This window comes from Mauremys mutica, chromosome 1 (genome assembly GCF_020497125.1).
Source record: "Mauremys mutica isolate MM-2020 ecotype Southern chromosome 1, ASM2049712v1, whole genome shotgun sequence".
NCBI lineage: Eukaryota > Metazoa > Chordata > Testudines > Geoemydidae > Mauremys > Mauremys mutica.
In genome coordinates this window covers 355,102,741-355,124,640 of record NC_059072.1, presented here as the reverse complement: position 1 = coordinate 355,124,640, position 21,900 = coordinate 355,102,741, and the positions used below count along the sequence as shown (strand labels likewise).

Here is a 21,900-nt window from a genome sequence, read left to right as displayed (position 1 = left end):
ATGCCAGAGAGTTAGATCAAGCATGGCTGCTTCAGAAACTTCATGCTTTCCTCATGCTTTCTCCTTCCTCAATCATGGGGCTCACTCACACCTGTGCTGCAGCTCAGTTCCAATATTGCCAGCACGAGGCAATTTATCTGTCCTTACCATGCTCACCGCTGTATTAGCTGGGTGCCCACGAGGATTACACCTTATTCATTATGCTTCTCTCCGACTGCTTCTGCGTAGCCAGTGGTGCATGGGAGCTGCACGGGTATGCACGTTCCACCCACCGCCAGCTCTCCAGGTGGGTGCGTAGGAGGAGAGTGAAAACGAAAGGGGAGGAAAGAAACACAAAAGAGGAGTGGAGGAGAGAAAGAAAAGAGACATGGAATGTGCAGAAAAACAGGGTAACTGAGGAGGAGGGAGAGACGGGGGGGAAAGAGACCAAAAACAAGGAGAAGAGACAAAGATCAGGGAGAGAAAGGGGCAGTAATTGCCCTTAAAGTCCTTGAAGCCTTTTCAGTTTTATTTGTCCTGCACTATGTTAGGAGAACATTTGTGGGATTCGCTGGGCATAGGAAAGATCTCTAACACTCTGGTAACGTCAGCCTGTCAGCAAAGGCAAAACTAGAGACTACCACAGAAGGTAGTGGGGGGCAATGAAGATCCATCCTGACAGAAACAGCCTTGTTTGCCAGTCAGCAGAGTTGTAACGGGGATGAGCACTGTGGAAAAGCCTAAGAACAAAACTGATGCTGCTGTCTCAAGAAGAGCAGGCTCAGGCACCAATCAAAAAGATTGGTCCAATCAAAAATATTACCTCACCTAGATCGTCTTTTCGATTTATATAACAGTTTTTGCTCTGATGGACCCTCAAACTCTGCACAATCCAGATACCTAATATTACAGAAGCAACTATCTCTGGCATGAAGGTAGCAGCCAACTGACGTGCAGCAGGCTACTCACCGTGGGGCAAAGGAAAATCTGGGTCAAGGACACTGGACAAACTCATATTCTTAAGAAAACTGCTGTGGGATTGTTAATGTCAGTGCAGAGCAAACAAAGCCCCAGTTTTAAAGTCTGTGGCAAAAGGTGCTGAAGCAGTAAGTGGCTTGGTACTCGACTTACCTGCCTCACAATGTTGAAGGGATGGATTGACCCTGGAAAGTTCTGTGGTCCCAGGGGCTCTGCAAACCTGATGCTTAGATCTTCTAAGTCATCCCCTTAGACTAAAGCTAAGTGAGGAATATGTCTGAGTAACTGGAGTTACAGCTCCCTCTACCTGTGCTGTCTTCAGATAGGAATGTAATTGGCTATTGGGTGGGAGGGAAAGTTCAGAAAGTGGTGGCAGTGGTACGTAGTCATGCAGAAATACAGCTAACCCAATCTCATGATTCTTGGCTAAACCTTGTCCATGTGGGATTCCGGAAGGAATTTTAACCTCCACATACAGCACTGCACAACTGGCTGTGTGCATTGTGGGGGTAGGAGGTTATTACATCACAGTTGTGTAAGAGATGCTGTTCACTTATCGTTTAGGACTAGTTTCCTAGAACTAGGCTTAAAATTAATATCTAACCACAGGAATTCCATGATCTGTAGAAATATTTTCTGGTTAAAACTGATCATATTGAGAAACTGCATCGTGACTTCTGAAGATCATGTTTTAATTAGGGGAAGTACCCTTCCCCAGTGTATATACTCTTTGGCAGGGTGCTGCTCTTACTTCATGGGAAAGGGAAAAAAACATTCCAGAAGATCTGTCTGGTCATGCAACCAGGGGAACAATGGTCATTCGAACTAGAGGAAAAAGCAGAAGGGGGAGGAAGAGATGGAAGTTACCAAAGGATTTTGTAAAATTGGTCCATTTGGCCTGTATGTTGGAGATGCCTTAAAAGGGAGTGTTGTCTAGGGTGACCAGATGTCCTGATTTTATAGGGACAGTCCTGATTTCTGTGTCCTTTTCTTATATAGGCTCCTATTACCCCCGACCCCCATCTCGATTTTTCACAGTTGCTGTCTAGTCACCCTAGTGTTGTCTAACTGTTAGACTAGTAGAATGGGAGTCTGGTTTCCTGGGTCCTACTCCTGGCTTGGCCACTGAGAGTAGCCAAGTTATTAAAGCCAAAATATTCAAACTTGGGTGCCTAAAATCAGATGCTTAAATTAACATTTATTATTTAGTGGATTTCTAGCTGCCTTTAATGATATTTAACAGGTGGGAGCAAGGAAAAGATTCAGCATTATGTGATCGGTCAGCTCTCCATGGGCCACCAGCAAATGTTCTGTGGACCTCCAGGGATCCACAGCCCCCAGCGTGGGAGCTACCGCTCTGGAGCACTGAGCAAAATTCATTTGTTAGGGACAGAGGGACACATCCAATAGAGCCTATTTCCTGCAGTTAGAGGGGTAGAGGTGGAGACAGTGGTGGCCCTCACTTCTTCACGTCATCTGTGTTTCTATTTTGTGTTTATTTGCTTGTATTTCAGAGGAAATTCAGCTCACTAACAAAGATCCTCGATGGGTTGGAGCCTGGTGGCTCGGCTTCCTGGTCGCAGCCACTCTCGTGGCCTTATCTGCCATCCCTTATTTCTTCTTCCCAAAAGAAATGCCTAAAGAGGTAAGAACAGGAATGGAGACAGGCAAGGTCAGCTGCACAAATCGTTCAGCTGGTTTAAACACTTAAGTTCTCTTAGCTCCCATCGCAGGTGGGTTTACTCTAGATTGGGATGTGAGGGGATGATGATCTCAGTGAGAATTTCCTGAGGCTGGTTGGGCGATGGGGAGATGCTGAAGTGGGACAAAGTACAGAATATCAATATGCTGTGAGGAGATGTTATAAATGTGCTGTTGTACACATGCCACCTCTCTCTCTCTCTCCCCTCTCTGCTTCCCTGGTGGGACACGTGCCTTCTAGAGATGACTGTGAGTGGTGAAGTTTGTATCCAGATTCAAACTTCTCGAAAGTACAAAGGGCTTCTGACGGATTTTCTGATTTGAACTCTTCTCTCGTGTCTGCAGCCCTTACTAGCTCAGATCTGATAAGCCAAGCAGAGTCCAGCCTGGCCAGTACTTTGGTAAAAGACTACCAAGAAAAACCCAGAGTGCTGCTGACACTTTAGTAGGTGGCACTCTTCCCTCTCCAGAGGTGCAAAAAACAATTGAATCCTTATTCTATTCTATTCTATTCTGTATAGGTTCTTGTACCATGCTCATCCCTATAGTATCTCAGTGCCTTACAGTAGTGTGTTAAGCAACATGACTAGACATCTGTCCCTGACCATGTGACCCATGGTACTTTTCATAAATACTTCCCCAAATTCTACTGTGGATTAGTATATTTTGCTACATAGCGCTATGCATTTTGTTTCAACTGGTGAAGTGATTTTTCATTTCCTGTTGAAGGGGCTAATCCTGCAACCTTTTACTCATTCAAGTAGCCCCTTTGAAGTCCATGGAAATATTTCCATGAGCAACCATTGCTCTATCTCACAAGTGACTGCACATCAGTGGTGGGCATATTATACTTATGTTCATAATATGTTGTCGGAATGGCACTGTGGGACCCTTCTAACTAAAGCAATGTGGTCTAAATGTAAGATATTATACTCGTGGTATTTGAAAATGCCTTTCATGGGCACTTCTGCTGATGAGTCAGCTTGTCAGTTGTACAGTTCTTTCCCCAAGATCTCTCTCCTCAACTGTCCTCAACCAGACAGAGACTGGTATAGTAGTGTCCCTCTTGTTCCCACCATGTTACTCCCTTTAAAGCTTTGACTTTCCTTTGGGTTCAGAGACAAGTCAGCAGCTGCATCAGAGGCCAGTCTCAGCTATCACCATTTATAAGTGAATTGCCTCCAACATGCTAGCCCAGAGGAGTGAGAGATTTAAGATTACTCCCTTTTGCTGTTTCTCCTCTTTTCAATGCTCCCAAGCCAATGAGTGTTGTGCAACATAATGGCTTCATGGAACAATAGGCACTTTCCATGCTGCTCAGCGTTTCAGTAACACTGTTGGGGATGGTATGCGCCAGTGAATGGGGGGGAATGGATTGAGAGTCAAGCAACTCTGGATCTATTCCAGCTCTGCCACCAACCTGCTCTGTGACCTTGGGCAAGTCACTTGGGCCATGTCTACACTAGCGAGCTCACAGTGGCACAGCTGTACCAATGCACCTGCACCGCTGTAAAATCGCTTGTGTAGCCGCTCTGTGCCGACAGGAGAGAGCTCCCCCATGGACATAGTAAAACCACCTCAACTAGCAGCGATAACTATGACATATAATCATAGAAGAATCATAGACGATTAGGGTTGAAAGAGACCTCAGGAGGTCATCTAGTCCAACTCCCTGCTCAAAGCAGGACCAACCCCAACTAAATCATCCCAGCCAGGGCTTTGTCAAGCCGAGCCTTAAAAACCTCTAAGGAAGGAGATTCCACCACCTCCCTAGGTAACCCATTCCAGTGCTTCACTACCGTCCTAGTGAAAGAGTTTTTCCTAATATCCAGCCTAGACCTCCCACACTGCAACTTGAGACCATTGCTCCTTGTTCTGACATAGCGCTGTGCACACTGCCACTTAGACCTGACATACGTTTCACTGGCATGTTTTTTTCACACCCCTGAGCGACATTAGTTTTCCCAACATAGCTAATGAGACCTCTCTGGCTTTGTAAAGCACTAGGAGATCTTTGCATAGCTAAGTATTGCTATTGAAAGCATTGACATTCTGCTGCAATGGTGGTGTTTCAGAGGGATGTTGTTGTGTTCCAACACTGCAGCGGAAAAGAGGTTTGACATGCTGGTTGTAGATCTCAGTGTATCTCCACACTTGGAGCCACATCCTATCCTTGGGTGTTCCTGTGCATCTACCACTGGCTCCCATTGACATAGGAGCATTTTGTTTTTCTTATTATCGGGGTTTCTATCTTCCTCAAAAGCCCAAAGAACATGTCCATGCTGTACTGAAGAGCAAATAGGTTTACAAGCTTTGCAGGGACTTTGCTCTCTGCAGCTCCTAGTTTCTGGTAAATGATTTGCTGCAATAGCACAAAGAATGGTTTGAATTGTTCTTTCAGATGAGACATAAAACCGAGGCCCTGGTTGCTAAAGATCCCATGGCATGTTTTGTAAGAGAATTGGTGCTAATTTTGATATCCTGGCCATACTCCATACATTCTGCCTGCCTCCATTCCACCTTATTTTAAATTGTAATTTGTCTAAACATCCCTTCCTAAAAAGTGTTGTATATTGTTCCTGGTAAGTAATGGCTCTCAAGCATGGCAGTGGCTGCATTTCAGTAATGAAAGAATGTTCCTTTTGTAGGACTTTGGTTGTCTAACATAAGAACGACCATATTGGGTCAGACCAATCTAGCCCAGTATCCTGTCTGGCCACCTTAACAAAATGGGAATAAATCAGTTATAAAAGAAACCAGGTAATGTGCCCGAAATAGAATAACACAAGAAGACACTGAAATGTCCTTGGTCTATCCACAGTGCTGACACAGCACGGACAGAAACAGCACCTCACTGCCCCACTAATTCTGTGCTTCAATTCTGGGACCAAATTTGGACACTGGCCTTTTCAGGCCTTGTGCCAATTGTTGGTACCCAATGTCCTAATAAGCAGGAAGCCTATCTGTTACCCACACTACCAAGGGAGGAGATATATAGCTAGGCAGATTGAAGGTTCTGCTGATTTTAGGGGCACTAGCATTGCCAGCAGCATTAGCTGCTTTCCAGTCAACTCTGCCTCATTCTTCCGCAGCCCTGGGAGCCAGATGATGACTGACTCTTGCCCAGAAGAGCTAGGGAGGGAAAGGGCTCCCTACACTTTCTCTCCTCCCTAGCAAACCCACAAGAAGTAGGCAAAATTTAGCCTGATATCTCCTCATATGAAAAAGACCAATTGGGACATCTTATCTCCCTCTCTGGGCCCAAGGCAGGGTTGTTCTCTGTTGTCCATGTCCTGGGGTTTTCTCCTGCCTCAATTTAAATGACCCAAGTGATGGGATCTAAGTGATGGGAGACTATCCCACAGTCAAATCCATCTCATTTGTCTGATTCTCAGTCTACATTTTCCCTTCGCTGCTTTCATTTCGTCTTAGTTATACCCCTGGGATCACCATAAATAACACTTTGTCTGAGACAGGGACCATGTTTCCCAACACACTGCCATTCTATTCATAATAAATAATAGCGCATCCCACCAGTGTTTGTAGACAATCATTTACCTCCTGTAGTGATTCCTTAGTCAAGATAGATTTAGACCCTGATTCTACAAACCCTTAGACATGTGATTAATTTTACTCAATCCTATTGAAATCAATTGAACTACTCATCTACTTAATGTTAAACACATTTGTAAGTGTTTGCAGGGTCGGGGTCATAGTTAGCTTTTTTAATCTTTCCTCAGAAATCAGTCACTCCGGCCCCTGATCATCATCATCATCATCATCTTCTTCTTTTGTTAATCTGTGAACTCCTCCAGTTTGTCAGTATCTTTCTAGTACGGAGGTGCCTGACAGCAGTATTCTAGGTGCAGTCACAGCCAAGCTATCAGGATTGCCATCAGGATCTCATGTCGAGGAAGGAAAAAGAGGTTTCTGGCAGGAAGGAGGCATGACTAGACCCTTCCAATAGCTTCAACTTCGCTTCATCCCCCTCACTGACATAGCACCACCTATTGGCTCATTTGAAATGACAGAGATTGACACATGCCCAGCGTATTTAACAGTTAGGGATTAGCTAATGTCCCAAAGTCTGTCCCCGGTGTCCTTATCATTTTCCAATCCAGGTAATTACATTCTGCCTACTAAAACCTTCCCTGTAGTTTCACTTGGGCACCAGATTCATCTTCCCTTCCAATGCTAAACTGTGATGTAGTGTTGTTGTTAAATCATTTCCACGGTGCCTGCAATTCATTGGTGAGTAAAGGGGATCCTATGTAGGGTTTGAATGTAATGCAGGTTTCCTTTAGATAAAAATGATATAAATGTAAGGAATTATCCTTATTCCTCATGGGTCATGTATAAGAAATGTCTTGCTTACAACCACCTATTGATTTAAATTTCATTCTCTGACATTTGAAATTACGTGAAACAATCCTGCTATAAAGTGGTACAAGTGGATGACACCTTTTCTTACATAAGAGTGGCCATACTGGGTCAGACCAATGGCCCCTCTAGCCCAGAATCCTGTCTTCCAAAAACAGCAAATGCCGCCAGATGCTTCAGAGGGAATGAACAGAACAGGCAATCATGAGTGATCCATCCCCATGAGTGATCCATCCCCTGTTGTCCACATACCCAGAGCATGGGTTGTGTCCCTGACCATCTTGGCTAATGATGGACCTATCCTCCATGAACTTATCTAATTATTTTTGCAGGCTATTGTTTTGGCCTTCACAACATCCCAACATTAGCTCTGACAAAGCCAGTGCCAGAGTATATTTTTGCCAAACAGAAACCCAAGGGGAAAATTAAACAGCTCTCAAGTGTAGGAATAATCTCAGATACACTGGCACTGACAAAAAATAGGAAGGAAATTGTATCCTTTCCCCTCCAAAAGGGTGAAAATCACTTTGATTTTTCTAGATGAGAAAGAAATAGTATGTTAGAAGTGTGCAATGAATGTGTAAAACTTGACCGCATAAAGGAATCAGATGTCACTTTCATTAAGCCAGCGCTGAATGTCCTGTTGTCTTCAGTCTCTTTCTTTACTGATGGTTTGTGATCATTGACTTGCGAAGCGTTTAATAAAATAAGCCCTTTAAAAAGGATTGCTCTACCAGGGCTTGATCCTGCAAAGTCCTTGGGTTGAAGTCAGTGGATGCTCACCCTGAAGCCAATGGGTGCTGAGCATATTATAGGAATTGCTCAGCATGCTGTGGGGTTGGGCCCTTATCACCCCACATTTTTTGTATGCTTCCTCTTAAAGGAGAGGAATTCGAAAAGGAATGGAAAACAATTGTGACTATGTTAACTTATTCTTTTAAGATATTCCAGTATGTCACAACACAGCAATTGAAGGGAATCCAGAATTTTAGCTGAGCATTACTGAATATGCATTATAATACAAAATCTGTCTAGTCTGGAATATCCAGAACATTTATGTTTATATGCAGTTCCGCTCTGCAGACAGCTTTGTTGTACTCAGAGATGGGTACGGTAGCAGCAGGTTTCACGGTGTCTGCATACTCAGTACCCACAGGAAGATGGAAGAAGCAGGTTAATCTTTTGTGAGATAGAACAGAAAGAAAAGAAAATACCTGTAAATTAAATCCTTTGCCGTCAGCTTTGCTGACTAATGAAACTCAAGACACATGTTTCTGAGGGTGTTTCACAGCCAGAGGAGCTGAACTCTAGATGGTGAATTCAGATCCAACCTGGTTAACAGTGACCCAAAAGTTTGACAATACAATGGCTTTTTGGTGGCCTATTAAAAATGCATTTGCTGGATCTCCAGCCAGTTCTCAGGGGATGGGTATCCACCATCACAAACCCGACCATGTTTGTGTCTAACTGGCCCCTTTGAGGACAAATCTGGACAGACAAGCCAAGACTAAGTAGAACATAGAGGTTGACCTCCCTCCACTCCCTGAGTCACAGGACTTTGCTGGCTAGTGCAGCAATACAGGAGGGAGTGCTGCCTGGGACTGAGCTAGTGTTTGTGTTCTGTGGATAAATAGAATTGCCAGGGATGTCAATCCTGAACCTTCCTTCAGCACTAAATTCACACAGGAAATGCCCCCTCCACACACACACTTTTTGTCACCAAAACCGAGTGCAAGTAAAGAACGTCACCCTTTGAGGAGGTATCTTTGCCTTTCTTGGCTCAGGGTTGTGACATTTCCTCTCTTGCCATGCAGCATTCCATCATAGACTCATAGACTTTAAGGTCATAAGGGACCATTATGATCATCTAGTCTGCCCTCCTGCACAATGCAGGCCACAGAATCTCACCCACCCACTCCTGTAACAAACCCCTAACCTATGTCTGAGTTATTGAAGTCCTCAAATCGTGGTTTGAAGACCTCAAGCTGAAGAGAATCCTCCAGCAAGTGACCCGTGCCCAATGCTGCAAAGGAAGGCGAAAAACCTCCAGGGCCTCTGCCAATCTGCCCTGCAGGAAGATTCCTTCCTGACCCCAAATATGGTGATCAGTTAAACCCTGAGCATATGGGCAAGACTCACCAGCCAGCACCCAGGAAAGAATTATCTGTAGTAACTCAGATTCCACCCCATCTAACATCCCATCACAGACCACTGGGCATACTTACCTGCTGATAATCAAAGATCAGTTGCCAAATTAATTGCCAAAATTAGGCTATCCCATCATACCATCCCCTCCATAAACTTATCAAGCTTAGTCTTAAAGCCAGATATGTCTTTTGCCCCCACTACTCCCCTTGGAAGGCTGTTCCAGAACTTCACTCCTCTAATGGTTAGAAACCTTCATCTAATTTCAAGTCTAAACTTCCTAGTGTCCAGTTTATATCCATTTGTTCTTGTGTCCACATTAGTACTAAGCTTAAATAATTCCTCTCCCTCCCTAATATTTATCCCTCTGATATATTTATAAAGAGCAATCATATCCCCCCTCAACCTTCTTTTGGTTAAGCTAAACAAGCCAAGCTCTTTCAGTCTCCTTTCATATGACAGGTTTTCCATTCCTCAGATCATCCTAGTAGCCCTTCTTTGTACCTGTTCCAGTTTGAATTCATCCTCCTTAAACATGGGAGACCAGAACTGCACACAGTATTCCAGATGAGGTCTCACCAGTGCCTTGTATAATGGTACTAACACCTCCTTATCTTTGCTGGAAATACCTTGCCTGATGCATCCTAAAACCGCATTAGCTTTTTTAACCGCCATATCGCATTGGCGGCTCATAGTCATCCTGTGATCAACCAATACTCCGAGCTCCTCTGTTCTCCTCCTCTGTTACTTCCAACTGATGTGTCCCCAATTTATAACTAAAATTCTCGTTATTACTCCCTAAATGCATGACCTTGCACTTTTCACTGTTAAATTTCATCCTATTACTATTACTCCAGTTTACAAGGTCATCCAGATCTTCCTGTATGATATCCAGGTCCTCCTCTGTGTTAGCAATACCTCCCAGCTTTGTGTCATACGAAGGGATGTCACTGGGCACTGCTGATGCAGCGTTCCATCAGCCTCACATTTCCGGTGTGAAGTGCCCCGACTCCTTGTGGGGCATTTAATCTCTGTTACAATGTACAGGCCTGCATTAGAAACATCACAGTGAGGCTCCCTGTCAGTGCCACAGTGGGGAACATCAATAGAAGTATCACAAGTGACTGGGCACTCAACTGGTAGATTAGACAGAATATGTAGCAAAGCTCTGCAGTATGGATTAAAGGAGATAAACTTGCCCTAAAGCTTTAGAGCCTAATTTCGAGTGGCGCTTCCAGCTTCAGATGAGGTCAGAGAGAGCTACTATTAATTATTATTATTATTCCCATATATGGGTGTCTGATCAGGCCTTTTCCTGACTGCCAAGGTTAGCACAGGGCAATGTCTGGGCTGGTTATTTCATTTACTTGTTTACTTGAAGAAATCTGGATTTTCAACAAAGGACCCTATGCTATACAACTGATGGGTGAGCTGCTGAAGTCTATGGTGCCCCACTGAAGTCTATGGGCTCTGCACAGGTGCAGCAGTCTGTTCTCACGGTGCCAGGCTGGGGGTCTAGCTGCTTGAACCCACAATGTGCTGAGAGCCTCCTAGCACATGCTGAGCCCCCACAACTCCTACCAGCATCAGTTAGGCCTGGTCTACACTAGGGGCGGGGTTGATGTAAGATATGCAACTTCAGCTACGGGAATAGCGTAGCTGAAGTCGACATATCTTATTTTGACTTACCTCCTGTCCTCATGGCGTCGGATCAACGGCCGCGGCTCCCCCTGTTGACTCCGCTTCCGCCACTCGCCCTGGTGGAGTTTCGGAGTCGACGGGAGCGCGTTTGGGAATTGATATAGACGAGACACGATATATCGATCCCCGATAAATCGATTGCTACCAGCCGATCCGGCGGGTAGTGTAGATTTACCCTTAGAAGAGTTCAGGAGCAATGAGGACACCGACAGGAGTCAAGGGTACGCAGCAAATTAGAGTCTGAGTAAATCACAACTTCACCTGGATGTTGCCTTGCCCATTCTGAGGGATCGTAATGGACTTTACTGAGTGCCGAATGGGGAGCACTCTGGAAGAGACACGTGGCCCCTGTTTTGCACCAGCACCATTATATTGCAGTCATGTTCAGGAAGTGAAGTGAAGATAACGTCTCTAATTTTTAGCTTGAGCCAGACTGGCATATGGAACAAAGCCCCTTTAAGGCTTTTTGACGGTTATGCAGCCACTTATATTACCTATTTTTGGTACTTCCAGTAAACATAAACAGCTTAAAGGAAAACACTGAGGCAGAATGCTTGAGAGGCTGTTCTAAAACCACATCTAAATTGAGCTTGCCAGCATGGGGGAAGGGTTGTCTTGTGATTAAAGTACATGACCAGAAATCAGAAAAGCATTGTCACAGGCTTCCTATCAGACCTTGGGCAACTCACTCAACCTTTGTGCCTCAGTTTCCCCATATACAAAATGGGGGTAACCACACTGGCCTACTTACTGGGGTTGGTATGTTGTGAGGATTCTTCCATTAATGCTTGTAAGGCACTTGCAGAAGGTTTTAGAGATACACTCTATTATTTGAGGAACCAAATTAACAGGGTGTGTTTGTGGCACTAATGTGTGAGCGGCCACGGCACAAGAAGGCAACAGGGATGGATTTGTCTCCATTTTCAGATTTTCAGCACAAAGTTTTAAAAACAGAAGCAACCAACTGCTAAAAATAATTATCCAGTTTTATATAAATGAGTCCCCTGCAGGTTGGTTGTTTTAATAAGGCACACACAAAAATAAAAGAAACTAAAGGGGACCAGCATTTGCTGGAGGAGGTATAATGAGCTGTTTGATGGGAGCTTGACCTGCTCATTAACTGAGTAAATTCATTCTGAATTGATTTTTTGTGGCTTGATGGATTTTTTATCCCTTATTTATTTAATATTAAAATAGTATCTGTCACCATGTTTTTCACTAAGTCTCAAGGGCTAACTTCTGCACAGCAGGAGAGACCTCAGCAGGAGCTCCAGGTTAAGCAGAAAAAATTCCTCTCTTGCATTCTGGGCGTATTTATATGTTGTTTTTTTCTAGTGAATCCAAAATAAAACTAGATTGGCAAAGCCTGTGGGTGCTCTCCTTGCAGGTGAAATACCACATAGATTGGGACACTATTTTTCTCACCAGAGCCCTATCCTGCTAGCAGACAACTTCCATCTGTTTCCTCTGTGGAAAGGAGACCTGCCTCTTTCTGAACCTAGCTGGACTCAGCTACACCTCATTAACTCAAGTGTGCATAGGAAGTCTGGGGCTTTCCCCCAGCTATTTGTCAGCTCAGGGAGTCCCCACCCCGTCCCAAAAGACAATAAAAAAACCTGGTCCCAACACCTGCTGGGATTTGATCTCAAGACCCCACATCACTGTTTGGCTCCGTGCGGTCTCTCCCTAGGGCCATAACTCCGAGCTGAGTGGATCATGTCTGCAGGTACCAAAGGGCCAGTATACCTACAACATCCCAGTCATGTAGTATCACAAAGTGGCACAGCATGAGCCTCTCAGTTAGCTTAAGCTAAAGGAAGTCCAGCCTGGTCGTGTCTCCCTAAGGCTTCCTGGTGGAACACCCTGATACTCAGGAAGTGGTGCTGGTGGTTCCATAGATGGCAATCTTCTTTCTGAATAACTCATAGAATCATAGAACCATTGAATTGTAGAACCATCGAATCGTAGAATCATAGGGTTAGAAGGAACCGCAAGGGTCATCTAGTCTGACATGGGACAGATTCAGGAATAAGTGTACTTGTAGAAAGTGAGGAAGGAGATGGGATTTGCCCCTGGAGCTGTCTGAGGAGCTGAACTCACAGCCCGGCTTATCAGGTACTATCACCATCTGACGTACCACCTATAGGTTGCTGGCTGGGAGGAGGCAGTGTGTCCAATTGGCAATATTGTTTATGAAAGGAAACACATCCTTCTGAGCAAGAGGACTTTGGGAGGAGGAGGGAAGAAATCATAGTGGATGGGGCTATAACCAAGAACCATTGATGGGAAGAACCAAGATGGACCCAACTGTGGTTTCTGTACAAGTCGATCTACAATCCATGCTATATATGCTCTGCAGAATGTTATTGAAAAATGACTAGGGCAACAAAAGGAAGTTAACATTACATTTATAGACTTTGCAGCTGCTTTTGCCTCAAAGCATTGATCAGCACTGTGAATACTGCTGTGCCAGTATGGGGTGCCTGAGGCCTTCGTTAATGTGCCTAGTGGAGGAACTGTACCATGGTACAGTTAGTTGTATGAGGGTCAACAGTTGTATTACAGACTAGTTTTTGACAGAATCAGGATTGTGCTAGGAATACATTATTTAACATTCTAATAGACTATCTGATGACAAAGCTAATTGAGACCAAAGTCAGAAGTGTGAAATTTAAAGATACGTCTTTAGAAGAACTTGTGTATGCAGATTTTATTGTCTTACTTGGAGAGACTACTGACCAACTATAACCAATGCTGGAAGATCTGTGAAAAACTGCAGAATCTATTGGACTTAAGATCAGTGGTGATAAAACTGAAGCCATGCATGCCTCCTATAAAATGGAAATGATGCTGCATGTAGATGACAATGACATTGAATGGGTGAATGGTTTTATTATATATTGGAAGTCAGCTTGCAGCAAGACGTTCTATAACCAAAGAAGTCACACAACGGATTGGTCTTGTGTCAATGACATTTCACTGTCTTCAAAGACCTCTGGGCAGCGGGATGTCTCTGTGAGAACTAAGATACAAGTGTTCAACTTAGTAATGATGACAATCCTGTAATATGGAGAAGAAAAATGGCCATTAAAAACACCAGAGAAGAGGAAACGAAACAGTTTTCAGCTTCAAAAATTGTGGTGTATTCTTAACATCTATTGGTTTGATTTTGTCACAAACAATGAGATACTTAGACGAGCCCAGTAAGTTGCAGTCTTGCACTGATTGGGAACAAGATGACTACAGTAGTGTGGTCATGTCCAATGTGCAGAAGAAGGTATGCTTCTACAGGCTTATAGAGCTGAGGTTGAAGGAAGTTGACCAAGAGTCAAACCACATGAATTTGGAAGATGCAATATTGAGGGATGTAAGAACCTAAATCCTCATATATTGACTCTTGTTGAAGGAAGAAGATTTGCAAGGGACTGTTCAAGATGGAAGTCCATTCAATACACCACCACACCTATATCATAGCCATGAGAATCTGCTGCTGCTACTGGGCTGCAGGGTTATCCTGCATAGATCCAGCTGCAGGATCAGGCCCTAAGTATGAGTTTAGGCATCCAAGTTTTAGACTGATAGACTTTAAGATCAGAAGGGACCATCGTGATCATCTACTTTGACCTCCTGCACACTGCAGGCCACAGAACCTCACCCACCCACTCCTGTAACAGACCTAACCTTGGCTGAGTTACTAACATCCTCAAATCATGATTTAAAGACTTCAGCTTACATTAACTATTTACACTAGTTTAAACCTGCAAGTGACCTGTGCCCCATGCTGCGGAGAGTGGCAAAAAAAAATTAAAAAAAAATCCCAGGAGTCTCTGCCAATCTGACCCAGGGAAAAATTCCTTCCCAACCCCAAATATGGTGATTGGTTAGATCATGAGCATGTGGGCTAAACCGGAAAACCAAGTAGATACCTGGGAAAGAATTCTCTGTAGTAACTCAGAGCCCTCCTCATATAGTTTTGAAAAGTTTGGCCTTGGATTTGAAAATCTCTCCTTTCATGGACTGCCTCCCTGTAATGCTTTTAATCATTGTCATTGCCCTTCTCTGGCCCTTGTCTTTTACTGCAGTGAATACATTAACATGACAGTACATTACATGTACACACAGAGAAATATTAGACATTCATTGTACTTCCAGCCTTGGGAGGAGTTAGTCAAAGGGATGAGGAGAGTTACTGTTAGTTTGCTTGGGGGGGTTGAATTCTGCCCTGGGTTTAGGTACGCAGCTTCCCTTGACTTCAGCCCCACTCCCAGCCTCACCTGCATCCAAAGGTGCAATACAGCCCCTGGTGAATAAGCCCCATTTCCTGTTGGTCTCCTCTAAAGCTAATTTTCCTGGATTTCTATAGTAATAGAAGCCCGGCACATACTCTACTGTACATAGATAATGGCCCAATTTGTTATTTATGAGGTGCTATTCATTACAGTTTGACTAATGAAAGTGGGGAAGGAAAATCCGGTTATTATCCCTTTACTGAAAACCTCTGATTAACCCCACTGAGCACCTGGTGGCCTGCAGCTATGGCATCTGAGCTTGTGATCTTCTGAGCTCTTTTAACCTAAGCAGGAAGAATGTTAGTGATTTTGTATTATAAGAACATAAGAACGGCCGTACTGGGTCAGACCAAAGGTCCATCTAGCCCAGTATCTGTTTACCAACAGTGGCCAATGCCAGGTGCCCCAGCGGGAGTGAACCTAACAGGTAATGATCAAGTGATCTCAATCCTGCCATCCAGCTCCACCCTCTGAAAAACAAACAGAGGCCAGGGACACCATTCCTTACCCATTGTGGCTAATAGCCATTAATGGACTTAACCTCCATGAATTTATCCAGTTCTCTTTTAAATGCTGTTATAGTCCTAGCCTTCACAACTTCCTCAGGTAAGGAGTTCCACAAGTTGACTGTGAGCTGTGTGAAGAAGAACTTCCTTTTATTTGTTTTAAACCTACTGCCCATTAATTTCATTTGGTGACCCCCTAGTTCTTGTATTATGGGACCAAGTAAATAACTTTTCCTTATTTACTTTCTCCACATCACTCATGATTTTATATACCTCTATCATATCCCCTCTTAGTCTCCTCTTTTCCAAGCTGAAAAATCCTAGCCTCTTTAATCTCTCCTCATATGGGACCCATTCTAAACCCCTAATCATTTTCGTTGTCCTTCTCTGAACCTTTTCTAATGCCAGTATATCTTTTTTGAGATGAGGAGACCACATCTGTCTGCAGTATTCAAGATGTGGCCCTACCATCGATTTATATAAAGGCAATAATATATTCTCCGTCTTATTCTCTATCCCCTTTTTGATTATGCCTAACATCCTGTTTGCTTTTTTGACCGCCACTGCACACTGTGTGGAATCTTCAGAGAACTATCCACGATGACTCCAAGATCTTTTTCCTGATTTGTTGTAGCTAAATTAAACCCCGTCATATTGTATGTATAGTTGGGGTTATTTTTTCCAATGTGCATTACTTTACATTTATCCACATTAAATTTCATTTGCCATTTTGTTGCCCAATCACTTAGTTTTGTGAGATCTTTTTGAAGTTCTTCACAGTCTGCTTTGGTCTTAACTATCTTGAGCAGTTTAGTATCATCTGCAAACTTTGCCACCTCACTGTTTACCCCTTTCTCCAGATCATTTATGAATAAATTGAATAGGATTGGTCCTGGGACTGACCCTTGGGGAACACCACTAGTTACCCCTCTCCATTTGGCACTCTTCCTGCTAAGCCAGTAATGAACCGGGGCTCCCACAAGCATGGGGTTATGATTGTTGAGGTGTTGTGGGATGTAAAACCAAGGTGCCCTGAGCCTTTGTGGTCATTTAGTACCTCCTGAGATTTTTCACTTGGGTAGGGGCTTTTTCCTGGTATCCTGGTCAAGTTCAAACAGAGAGAATTTCATTTTGCCTTCCTAAAGTCCTCTTGCAGTTTCAATTGGATACAGTATTCCTCGCTTCTTGCCCATAACTACTGTATATATTGCTGTTAAACAGCTGCCACATACCATCCCAGAAGTGGCTGCCTCTCCATGGGGGGAGTGAAAAGATTCTTATTTAACTTGTAAACTGTTTGAGAGCATGAAATGCGGGGCATTCTCTTTATCCCTCTGTGGCTGGAATGCTGGGCCATAAATAAGAATGAATGTATTTTCGTTTCTTTAAATAACACAGCTGTGATGCAGCTTGGAGGAGGAAGTGAGGTCAGTAGAACAGCTGTCAGTGTGTCCAGAACTGAGAGTCTCTTTCTCTTTTCCCAGGTGGTGAAAGGGAGCAAGAGTAAAGTTAAGACGAGCAAAGACCTACTGAACGAGCTTAAATCCAACTCGGAACTCTTGCAAAGCCTCTCCTTAACCCAGTTCATAAAAAGTAAGTTGGTGTTTCCCCCTCCTTGGAAAGTCTCTGAAGTGACTCCTCTTCTCACCCAAGCATATATCAGTCTCCTAGCAATGAAGAGCTTGCTACTAATATGCACCACCAGTGATAAAAAGTCTAAGATGGGACTATAACTTGCTCCATGTACACAGCCTGACTCGCAGATGCAGCTTTAGCACATAGGCAGGATGCACTGTGCTAAAGTTTGCTCTGTAGAGCTGTTATTGATCTGACAATGCAGAACGTTTACGAGTGTATCAAACGAAGTACCTCACATCTCCCCGTATTAACCTGAATGCCCTATTTCTGCTGTTAGTTCAGCACTTCCTAACAGCGGGCTCTCAACCTCTCACTGCACTGGTGGCAGGCAGGACCTCATGCAAACTAGGAAATGGGGACCCAAGCCTCAAATCTAACCACCCTGATGCAGGGTCCAGCAGGAGCAGGGGGAACATGCAGGAGTTTTGGCCTAGCTCAGGGCCCACAGGGAGAGGGAGGAGCCTGCTGGAACCCCGTCCCAGTGCAGGGCCCACAGGGAGTGGGAGGAACCTCCAGGAGCCCCATCCCAGTGCAGGGCCTGGAAGACTCTGCAGGAGCCGTGTCCTGGCACAGGGCCCGGAGGAGTGGGAGGAGCTTCCAGGAGCTCATCCCTGGCATAGTCATCTTGCAACACTGCTGCTGTTGCTCAAAAGTACTAAACTTTCTCCACATGTCTAAAGTCATGCCATCAAGGGGGTTACCTTCCTTCCTTCCTAAAATCCTTAAAGGGAACTATATCTGAAGGACTATGAGTGCATATCGGCTGAGAACAGTCTGTCCCTTCCAGTGCAATAAGTAAAATGGTCTCTGCTTGGAAATAGGATTTCTATGGTAAAATTCTGTGTTATAAAATGTCTGTGCCAGATTATCTTCATCTATCACAGCTGGCTTGTCTACAAGTCAGACTTGGCTAATGTACTATGGTGTTCTTATAAGGACAGCTAAGGTCTGTCTGTTCTGGGGTAGGTCAGCAGGTTTCATTCTTGGAGTGTATTCCAATGGGGGGTTTGAAGGAAATAATCCCAACTGTGGCTCTCACTTTAGAAAAGTGATTTTCTGATGTTGGCCTCATGCCTGCTTCCTCTGAGTTTCCTAAATTTCATCACTATAATTTGCTGGAAGACCTGATTTTTATTACCCCCAATGCAGAGCTGACCCAACTATGGGAGAGCGAGCTGGAGTCTCTTTGGCTAGTTACACCATTCACTTGCTAGGTCTATTCTAAATTAAACAAGCAAAATGGGTTTTTTTGATCACCTGTTGCCCTTGTTGCATTATCATTTAGGAATATCTTGTTGCAGCTGGTACACTAAGCAAATTTGCTATGGAAGTTATTGCCAGAGAATGAATTCACAGAGCACAGGCTCACTTTTCTGTTTGGCTGCAAACAGACTTTAAATGTAAAAAATAATTTCCTCTGCTTGATAAAGGTGGGAACAAATTCACCTTTTCTTCAGCTGGAGTTGTGAGAGCAGCAGACACAGAGCATGGGAGTCAGGATTATTTATCATTATTGCTGCAGCAGTGACCACTGCCACCAATCAAGCTCAGGGCCCCATGGTGCTGGATAGGTACAAATACATAGGAAGCCACATTCCCTGCCTCAAAAGAACTTACAATCTAAAGGCCCGATCCTGCAAATTCTTAGACACATAAATTAATGCTGTATTGTGTTCCACAATCTTCACTTATTCATCAGTATTGTTATTTATTTTTAATAGTATCTAAAGTCCTCACTCAGGACTGGGGCTCCATTTTGCAAGGGGGCACTGAACAAATATACTGAGGGATATTGTCCCTGCCCCGAAGATCTTACAATCAAAAATTACACACATTGTGTTACTGTTTGTATTGCGGTAGCACCAAAGGGCTCCAATCAGAGATCAGGGGCCCACCATGCCAGGCACTGTATATATACATAACAACAAGGTGATCTCTGCACCAAAGAGTTTACAATCTAAGTTTAAGATGAGAGCTAACAGGTGGATACCACAAACAGCCAGGGAAAGTGCAAGGTAACAATGAGGTGAAACTTCGCAGAATTAGGCCCGAATATACAACCAGCTATAATCCATGAATATAATTATCAACAGGAAGAAAGAGAAAGGATGATGGAAATAGTAATAAGATTTCCTATGTGCACAACTAGACAATAGCCTATTTTCAGTTATTTTTCAAAGACACTTACCTTTTCTGCAATGTTTTTCATTCCCTGGGTAATTCTACTGAAATTTCACATCTTCCAGTTTCTGTTTGTTTCCAGTTCTCTGTTAAGCCTCCACATCCTCTGTGGCATGAGCTGAGACTCTAAGATATACTTAGTATATCTTATAGTATATACTTAGTCCTGCCATGAATGCAGGGGACTGGAGTAGATGACCTCTCAAGGTCCCTTCCAGTCCTAATGATTCTATATTCTAAGGTCTTCCAGGTAGAGACCTGACTGTAAAGTGGCTAGTGGTACATAACTAAGAAGTAATAACACTTACTAGCACTTAAACAGGAAGGTCACCAATCTAAGTGTCGGTGCTGCTCAGCGTGAGTAGGGATAGCAGCATCAGTACCTGAATGGGGATTTAACACAAAAAGATTTTCCTGATATTCATTCCAAATTTCCCCTTTTAAATTTAATCCCATTGCTTGTAGTTAGATCCCCAGGTGCCACACTAAATAATTCCTCTCCCTCCTTAGTATTTATACCAGAGGTTATCAAATTGGGGGTCAGGACCCCTCAGGGGGTCACAAGGTCATTACATGGGGTTCGCGAGCTGTCAACCTCCACTCCAAACTCTGCTTGCCTCCAGCATTTATAATGGTGTTAAACATATTAAACAGTGTGTTTAACTTATTGGGGGAGGGTCACACTCAGAGGGTCGCCAGTAAAAAAGTTTGAGACCCACTGGTTTACACTCTGTAAATATAAATATTAATAAATCTACACTCTATAAACATTTTGAAGATCCAATGTTCTAGGTGTAAGTGCTATGTATTATTTATGGGCCAGATCTGCAGGCCGTCCTGACCCAGTGTTTACTGAGCCTTTACTCAGGCAAACACCCATTGGCTTCAGTGAGTTTGCTCTGGATTTGGCTCATTATTAATATTAAAGCACTTTCAAAATAGGCTTACAGGCTTTTGCACTGGGCTCCCACAGTGATGGGCCTGAGAGATGGCCATTTCCCGGATTGAGCTCACAGATGCCAATTATAATTAGAAATGTTTCTTTTGGAAAGGAAAATATATTTCACAGTGTATTCCCAGTGGAAAGTGCTATGCCGTCTGTTAACTTTCACACTGCTGGCCGGAACAGAACGAGAAGAGTTTTCTTTTAAAACTGATTGCTTAAAAAAAGCTGCTTGGAGCTGAGCCAAGCTTTGGGACAATTCTCTGTGGCACGCAAGGTTATGTTGCAATTCAGTAAAGAATTTAAGTATGTGTTTAGGGCCATTTGCTAATCAGCCAAACACTTAAGTGCATGCTTACAGGGCTTCCATGCTTTGCTGAGTTGGGCCTTAAATTGCTCAGTTCAGCTGGAGCAGAAGGAAATGCCCAGATGGGCTGTTCTGTTGATTTAAAAGCTACAAAATGAAAATGACCATTAAAGAACAAATTCTGCTGTCACCTACACCCATTCAGCCCCGTTGCCTTCACTGAGGTTACATGGATGAAGTCAATGGGATTTTTATTATTGACTTCAGTGAGACCAGAATTGGGGTCTTACTCCCCCAGTCTGGACTCCTCCTCCAGAACCCAATGCTGCAAAGTGCTGAGCTCTCTCAGCGCCTCTGGAAGTCAGTGGGAGTTGTAGGTGCTGTGACTCTTCCAGGCTCAGGCCCAATGGGAGAAGATAACGGTTTACAAATAGCTGAGGAGTGAATTTCAAGGGTGGGAAGAACTGTGTCTAAGTAAGGAATGGGTAAGGAATGGTGTCCCTAGCCTTTGTTTGTCAGAGGGTTGAGATGGATGGCAGGAAAGAGATCACTTGATCATTACCTGTTAAGTTCACTCCCTCTGGGGCACCAGGCATTGGCCACTGTCGGTAGACAGGATACTGGGCTGGATGGACCTTTGGTCTGACCCAGTCTGGCCATTCTTATGTTCTTATGTTCTTACAGCAGTTAAATGAATAATAACTAGCAATGAGAGGATGAAATGGTGTATGGGAAAAAATTCTGGCAAGGCACTGGGGATGTTTTCAAACAATGAGGTCAGTTACTCAAGGAATGTTAGCAAAGCTCCATCACCAGAATTACTCCAAATTAGAAAAGCCAGAATACAACAGGGAGGAGCCTTGGCTCCTGCGCAGATGGTCTGGATGACATTGGACTACATCCTTTCACATTCGTACTCCCATTACAGTCACTGGAACTACATGTATGACTCAGATTTAGCTTCCAATAGGTCATTTCCATCTCTACTGTCTATGGTTCTACTGAGGGATGTTCAGCACCTGTCACTGGGACAGCTGGGTGGGCAGTATTGTGCCCAGGAGATGAAGCGTGGTGTGGGATACAGAGATGGGCAATTATGGGAGGTTTTAGCTGCCACATTGAAAATTGACAGAGAGGCCAGCCCGAGAGTCC

At 43.9% G+C, this 21,900-nt stretch overlaps 1 protein-coding gene across 7 annotated transcripts in view; it reads left to right on the top strand.

The window, feature by feature from the left end:
• SLCO2B1 (solute carrier organic anion transporter family member 2B1) overlaps positions 1-21,900 on the top strand; it is a 186,507-nt gene that overhangs the window by 121,210 nt on the left and 43,397 nt on the right. For all 7 annotated transcript variants that reach the window (XM_045022735.1, XM_045022742.1, XM_045022729.1 and 4 more), the window contains 2 exons: positions 2,472-2,602; positions 17,164-17,272. In XM_045022735.1, coding sequence (XP_044878670.1) covers positions 2,472-2,602; positions 17,164-17,272 — 240 coding nt within the window. The remainder of the gene's footprint in view (positions 1-2,471; positions 2,603-17,163; positions 17,273-21,900) is intronic.